Here is an 8,081-nt window from a genome sequence, read left to right as displayed (position 1 = left end):
CATTGTTGTCGTTAAATAGAGTGAGCGTGACGCTATATAGAGTGTAATATTGTATAGAAAACAATGTAAACCAACCAAAGTCAAGCAATTTCGACGTTTTAAGGAGTTTGTCGTTAAATCGAGTGACGTTATAAAGAGTTTACACTGTAGTTAAGGATGTGGGATGTTCTAGTTTTAGGGAAAAGCAAAAAGTAGCTCAGGATAGGAAAGAGCGGAGGGGTGTGTCCAACCAGTCTTAGGACTTATGATGATGATGCATCAGACGTTGATTGTAGGCCAGCCAATTTTTTGTTTCTGGCAATCAAAGGCATATAAAGCTATTTAATTTTTTCAACCCTCGCTAGAATATTTTAGGTTAAGCTCTCTTCGAAACGACCGCTTGACCTTTACTTCCACTAAAACTAACCGGAAGTTTGCTTTACAAAGGACTGATAACTAAAACAATTAATTAACCTGCGAGTGAACCAGAGCAGAAACTTTTACACTTTACTTTACACTTATGGTTTTTGTTACAGAATATACACAAAATTATAGCAATAACTTCTTCAAATGTAGTTGGTTTAAAAAAATAGGCTAATAGATGTACTTACAATTAAAAAACAACAAAATTATATTTATTTAGCTTACAAGACGTATTTCGCCTTACAAGGATGTCATCAGGAGTAATTGTTACCTGCTTTTTAGATTTCCTGCCCTTTACTAGTAGGCTTCTGAATTCGTTGACAATAACCCTAGATTTGAAACAAATTTGTCAGATTTGATACAAAAAACAAGATTCTTCTATTTTTTTTTCTTTTTATGGAAAGCGATCCGACTGCGATATTCTTTGATAATCATATCGCTTAGGCTTTTCCCATGATGAGTTATCTGACTCGTTAAACATCGAAGTCCTCTGGTATTCTGTCTGTTATTAGATCTAACCCTACATACCAATGTATTTGCTTTATTTTTATTAATTTTCTAGTACATAGATATGCTCTTGTGTCAGCACCGATTATTTATATGTTATTTAAGGTTACCTACCTATACCTCCAAATCCTCCTTGCAAGATGCTAATAATAAGACCCACAGAAACGAAAATAATTCGTGGAAACGTTTCTTATCGGGAAAGCACTTTCGTGTGGAAGTTTCAATGCTTTTCCAACACGATTTTCTATAGCTTTAATGTTGGCCTTCGGTAATAAAACTTTTTTATGGACTACAAAAAGTGGACGAGGCCGTGGTTCGATGAGGGATGGCGTTATAGAACACTTTTTCCTAACCCGACACTTAATCAACCGCGACCGTTTTTGTTACCGCACCGTTGGTAGTTTGATTCCACTTCACACCACAGATATCGAGTAGCAGGTGGTTTGACCCCAATGAAAATAGCTTTTCCTCGTAAACGAACGGATGGAAACGCAACAGGCTATCGGGCACAACAAGCCTTAATATCCTAGATACAACAGACGCAAACTCATAATACTATCGCGTAATTATTTGCCAAGAAACATACACCTATTGAATATTTATTGTAAATAAAACACAATAATGTTTCAAGAATATTTTTTTTTCGCAACTATTTATAGGGCTGGACTTGTTTTAGAAAGATTCTAGAATGCAGGATCTAGAGACTATGGTTTCTAACGCAATTTTGGTAACGCACTGTAGATCTCTTGATACTTCTCCACGTATGGTAGGTTGCCTAAATGTAACAATATGTTAAAAGGAATAATGTTAATAAGCCTTTGATATGAATATTCTTTTCATTTCGCAATAGAAAACTATTATTTCTTATTTTGAATTTCCCATTTACCATCACAGGTCAACAACATCAGGAAGTAATCGTTTGGACATAATGTGTGACGTCGAGAGTTAATCTGGTTTCGAAATAAATTCGAATTTTTTACCTTTTATTTAGAGTTTTACTCCTTGAAATAAAAAGGTTAATAATTGAAATAATGATTGTTTTGTTTGGATCCTGAGACAAGGATACTTCGACATTTCGAAGTGGTACGACAATTGTAAGGCCAGATTCGAATACAACATAAAGATGAGTTAGGTATTGTATTTGTCAAAGAAGAATCAGAAGAAGAGGTAATCGTTTTTGATATATTTAGATATAACTCTGTAACGAAAGATACCCTGATGATAACTGTAACGGTTAAGTGATATATATACCTATAAAAAAACTCTTAAATAAGTTCTACACTATATGACGTACCTATCTATTCATTCATAATAAGAAATAACCGTGAAGAAACACATAATCACACATATGACGTCCGTAGTTAGGACGACGATCAAAATTTCATAAATCATCACCATCAAAAGGTCGTCAGTCCTAAGACTGATTGGACACGTACCTTCACTCTTTCCTATCCTTAGCTAAACTTTGCATTTCCCTAAAACTAGAACAACCCACATCCTTTATTTGCGAACAGTAATCTAATCTAGGTCTACCTCTACCCCTCCTAACTCCTGCTTCTGCCTCTAATATGTTTCTGACTAGACCTTCATGACTGAGAAGGTGTCCTACCAACCTATCTCGCCCATTTCTTATTGACTTCCATAGAGTCCTCTGTTCCCTTATTCTTTATAATACCTCTTCATTATTAAACTTTTCTACCCACGTTATCCTCATCATTCGCTATAACACCACATTAAATAAATAAATCATATGAGTTAAATATTTTTGATAGGTGCAAGGAAAAGACCCTTCGTTGACGAAATTAGGAAACATTTTTAAATGCTCATAGTGGCTAAATGATATAATACAACCCATTTTATATAATATTTGCAAATGTAAAGATCTAAATTTTTGGATGCAGTGTTCATGTCGATAAATAACGCACATTAAAAGCATTACCAGTGGCAGTTAATTCACATAAAAACCCAATTTATTTAGCTGCAAACGTAGAGTTCCTACACCATTTTCGAATTTATTAGAACCCATCATACTGGTCAGTGCTGATGACGTCATAAATCGACGCCATACTGTTGTTCGTTCCGAAATATACTGGGCAGTGCGTTGACGTCAAATATCGACACATTGAGAATAGTGTCTGTGCTTACAAAATTTATTAAAGTGTCTTACAATAAATGATTCCTCAAAGTCTGATGCACACACGCCCGTTTTATATACTGCTACGTCACACTTGTCTCACCAGCAAATATGGTGGCACACCAGTACAATATGGCGTCGATTAATGACGTCATCAGCACTGGCCAATATGATGGGTTATATTTCGGAACATACTCGATATAATATGGATATTACTAAATAATGACTCGGTCTTCGTGACATTAATGTACGATTATATTCGACGTCTGTTAAAAGAGTATGGTGTTTAATTCCAAATGATATACAATTGATGTTGGACATTCTAAATGACTAGTACAATGTCAATGTCAATTAGTTTTCACCTGGACTAGATTAGGTTAGAGGCTCGAACTACCTAAAGTTGCTTAGTTACGACGAATTCTAATGCAGCTTAGTTTAGTTACATATATTAATCTATAAAAAGTTAGTAAGTGTTCTTTTTTGTCATATTATTTTACCGTCGATTCACCTCAATATGTATTATTTCTCCTAATAATCACTCAATTTGTTTTATTTAAAATTTATGTTGTGGTCCAGAAATTCGCGCATATATTTCTTAGCTTTCTTATCCTCGTTTTCTTTTTAATAGAAAAATTGAAAATGATTTTGGTTGATACCTACTTATTTGGCAAAACGTAAGAATAATTAAGACAAATCGCCAACATTCAGCTGGAAGGTAGATCTAGAGAATGTTGTTTGCGCTTTAAGGGATGCAAACAAGGCGCGATCAATCACGTGAACGCTGTGTTCCAGGAGTTTCTCATTTATCAAGGTTGCCTGTGTAACAAGCTGTCAAAACAAGTGCTTCGACGCCAACTTCTCGACTTTCTTCCAAAAGATCGTCTATATATCTACACGTATTAATAAAATTGAACTGTCTCGTCTGTTCGTAATATTGGAATAACTTTTAAGTTCATTTAGTTATTTGTTTGTCACCTATTAACATATAAACGACCTTCAGATTTTTTTTTTATTGTAGTCATAGAATGTTCTTGATCTTTTCCGGAACCTTCCCGTATTTTTCTTTTGTCATAACCTGATACAGGTGTGACTGTGTACGGTGCTGTCAGCAAGTATAAGAATGTGACGTACTATCGATCCGCCACCGCAGGAACACGTTTATAACAAATTATTAACGCCTAAATCTTTCTTCAGTAATAATTGAGTAATCGATTTTACTTATCACTTACTTTCCGGTAGCACCTTGCATAATTAATGTCGAATTTAACAATGTTATTTCATTAAAGGACGACGTCGTTATTTTTTTTTTGGTTTATTTCTATTCTATTCCCGTTCAGATTACAAATTTTTACGTCAAAGGATAAAGTTCATTTCCGGCACCTTCTCATTTCCATTCAATCCGTAATGCTCATTCACTGCGAATCAGGACATTATAAGGATTTGAGGAGTAAAAAGGAAAATTAAAGAACAAGCTGAAAAATTTCGTCGCACGAAGCGGTTTAATATCGGAATATTACTCCGTCTTTCTTTTTTTGTGTGTCCTGTATAAATCTGAAAAATCTGTATTTTTAAATAGAGCTAAGAATCTTTCGTCAGGTTTGTTAACGGTTACCTATTAAACATTCATTTAAATTGTCAAATATAAATTTAGATACCAGCTAGTAATTCTAGTGAATGTACTCTCGTTCCGAACTATGCACGCTCTACTGCAAAAGCCGGAGGGTAGGGTAAAAGGTCTTCTTCAGCCACCCTTGAGAAACAATAGGTACAGAAAGTATGGGAAAGTTTATCTGTGGAATTTTATTTACCTAACATTTGTCGCGAAAGGAAATATGTTAGATACACAAAATTGAAACGTCGTTATTGCGATACAACTACTTCCTGCATCACTTCACACCTAAATTGTGTCCGGAAATTAAAAAATAATATGCAGTTACATATTAAAAATTTATTACCTTAAGACATCGTTTACTAAAAAAAAAAACAAAAACAAAAATTTGAAAAAAAGAGAAAATGTTTTGGTGATCTTCATACACTTCGATAAAATCACTACCGTTGGAGTAGAGCCACAAAATATTTTTATTCTGAAAAAGAAAAAGTGTTTTGTGACGAGTAGATTCTCTAGCAAATTGTATCGAACTTTTAGAAAATAGGTAAATAGGTGTATCTTTTCGGTTAGAATTTTTAAAAATTAACAAAACGTGTTTTATTGTATGCTTTTATATGTAAAAATCGAGAGATTTCTAGAAAACTGAAATAAACTGCAAACAATTCCTTATTGTTCATTTAAATTAGAAATGACTGATGTCTCTCGCAATTTTTATTTACGTATGTTTAGCATTAGCTTTATAGTTCTTTTTTGGCTACTTTGTCAAAATTTTGTAGGACGAAACCNGAGAGATTTCTAGAAAACTGAAATAAACTGCAAACAATTCCTTATTGTTCATTTAAATTAGAAATGACTGATGTCTCTCGCAATTTTTATTTACGTATGTTTAGCATTAGCTTTATAGTTCTTTTTTGGCTACTTTGTCAAAATTTTGTAGGACGAAACCATTTACAAGTTTGACAGTATCCTCTCATCATTCGATAGATACCGATAATCAGTCACTTCTTTTATTTTTTCATCTCCTATCTTTATATTCACTACTTTTTCATTCCAATATTTGTGTTTTACTTTTGCTTTTATTCATGCCACACTGTTTTGTCAACCTAAAGTAGTCCTACATTCTTTAATGTGTATAAAAGTGTAGACTTCTTTTTGATATTACCTTTTTTATGTTAGAGGAAAAATCTACTGGTAACTTGTTGTCATTATAATGACAAGAAATCCAGTTAAAAATAACAATTAATTTTGATGTTTCATCATCGAATCGTCGTCGTTGACGGCGGCATCTTCGAGGATACTTTTGAAGCCCTCGGTGGCGATAGATCGACATTGCCTTGGCATACCCAATTTCGACTTCTTCGACATACTTTTGCACAATTTACTATTGCCCGTATTATAATCGACTTCTCCGCCAGTCCTGATTCTTTCGTCGCCGTCTTCGTCGCCCCTGCTCCCTTCGTGTTCGGGGGTGTGCATTTTTCTGGCTATCGCGGGTTCGGATTTCCCAACTGAAGGAGCCAATTTCCTGGTCGGTTCGACCAGATGGTTCACTAAATTGTTCCCGATTACACGCGAGTGCATGTTCTGCATTTTTACTTATTTAGAATACAACGGCTGTAGGAAGGGGTTTGAAATAAAAAATATAACACGAACACAGAATGCTTGTTGAGAAATTTTGAATCTAAATGACAAATTGATTTGTCATAATATTTCACAGCCGGGTTGATTTACATGGTTATAGCACATTTGACGGTCATTACCTCTAATCATAATATGATAAATAATAACTGCAGTCGCAGCAGGGTAGTGCACAGGATTTATTCTTGGAAGAGGTTTTGGTAAATTTTTTATTTAATGACATAAAAATCAAACTTAACAATTAGTTGAACTATTAACATTAACATACATTTATAATCGTTAGTGTGGTGGTGTCCACGTAAATCATCAAGGCGAGTGCAACCGCGGGTAAAACCTGTACGGGTGCGAAACATGGACAGTGGGCGCGGAAAAGGTTAGAAGCGTTCGAAATGTGGTGTTACAGGCGAATGATGAGAATACCGTGGATAAAGAAAGTTAGAAATGAAGAGGTATTAGAAAGAGTAAGAGAACAGAGGACTTTAATAAGAAATAGGCGAGATAGGTTAGTAGGACTTCTCAGGCATAAAGGTCTACTTACAGACATATTAGAGGCAGAAACAGAAGTTAGGAGGGGTAGAGGTAGACCTAGATTAGATTACTGTTCGCAAATAGTTAAATGCGAAGATTAGCTCAGGATAGGAAAGAGTGGAGGTGCGTGTCCAACCAGTCTTAGGACTGACGACATGATAATGATTGCCAGGGGTACAGAAAAGGACAAAGGGCACCTTTTACCCAGAAAAATAATACTGCTCTCAAGGGATAGCAAATGTAGTTTTATGTGGTCATTAAAGCGTACTTGGGTGTAATCCTAATATAAAACCTATCATAAAATTTCGTACACGCATTGAAGGATACAGAAAAGGATAGAGGGTACCACTTATCCCAAAAAAAAAATACTGTTCCCGAAGGATAAAAAAATAAGTTTTATGAGGTCGTCAACAATTTTTGACCATCAACGTAAGCGAAACCGCGGATAAGACCTATCATGAAATTTCGCACGCACTTGTCAGGGGTACAGGAAAAAATACTGTCTCTAAGGGACGGAAAAATTATTTTTATGTTGTTGTCGATGACCTTTGACACGTACTTAGGACATCAACGCGACCAAAGCCGCTGGTAAAATCTAAGTTAAATATAGAAAGAGATTTCAACTGTTTATAATTATAAAGAAATATAAACAGAATACCTACCGTGCTGAGGATATTTACAAAGCGGGGCAGGGTGTTTAAACCCCCAAAATCTCCCCTATGTACACGGCCTGAGTAAAAAGCATTCGATTATGGTTTACTCGCTGCTACTCCTACTACATGTTTACCCCCGAGTAAAATCGTTTGTAGTATTTGACAACGTGATACAATTAGAGGCGAAACGTTGGTGTTAGTTTTGTAATTCAATACAACCCTTATTAGATTCTCATTCTATATCTACATTCCAAATTAAGGGAAGATAATAACAGAAAATTTACTTATCACATTTCAATTGGCAGGCTCAAGAATTTTAATAACTGATAACATTAACTGAAGAAAATACTACAAATGGCGCGGTAAACGCCATCTGTAGTACGATGCTACGTTTTAGGATTCCGTATGCTCCAACAAGGTCCATTTAAATATATGGATATCAACTTGCTGAAACGAATCCCGGCGTAGCTAACCCCAACGTGATAGGTACGTTACCATAATCGAATAAAATAATTCGAAGTGGTCTGTATTCTGTCGAAACTGCCAGACGCGGATCGCGATTTCGATCTTTTTGGATCTCATCAGCGCGTCGCAGGCAGCTCCGACAGAA

General features: G+C 35.2%; 1 protein-coding gene across 1 annotated transcript in view; it reads right to left on the bottom strand.

Annotated features, from left to right (window-relative positions):
* Positions 1-7,377: 7,377 nt before the first annotated feature.
* Positions 7,378-8,081, bottom strand: part of LOC112906325 (membrane-bound alkaline phosphatase-like) — a 39,074-nt gene continuing 38,370 nt past the window's right edge. The window contains exons 5-6 of the mRNA XM_025980253.1: positions 7,481-7,548; positions 7,378-7,413 (exon numbers count right to left, since the gene is read on the bottom strand). Coding sequence (XP_025836038.1) covers positions 7,378-7,413; positions 7,481-7,548 — 104 coding nt within the window. The remainder of the gene's footprint in view (positions 7,414-7,480; positions 7,549-8,081) is intronic.

The sequence above is a fragment of the Agrilus planipennis genome, unplaced genomic scaffold (genome assembly GCF_000699045.2).
Source record: "Agrilus planipennis isolate EAB-ADULT unplaced genomic scaffold, Apla_2.0 scaffold297, whole genome shotgun sequence".
Classification (NCBI taxonomy): Eukaryota; Metazoa; Arthropoda; class Insecta; order Coleoptera; family Buprestidae; genus Agrilus; species Agrilus planipennis.
The sequence above is the reverse complement of the archived record's forward strand: the minus strand, read 5'-3'. Positions and strand labels throughout refer to the sequence as shown.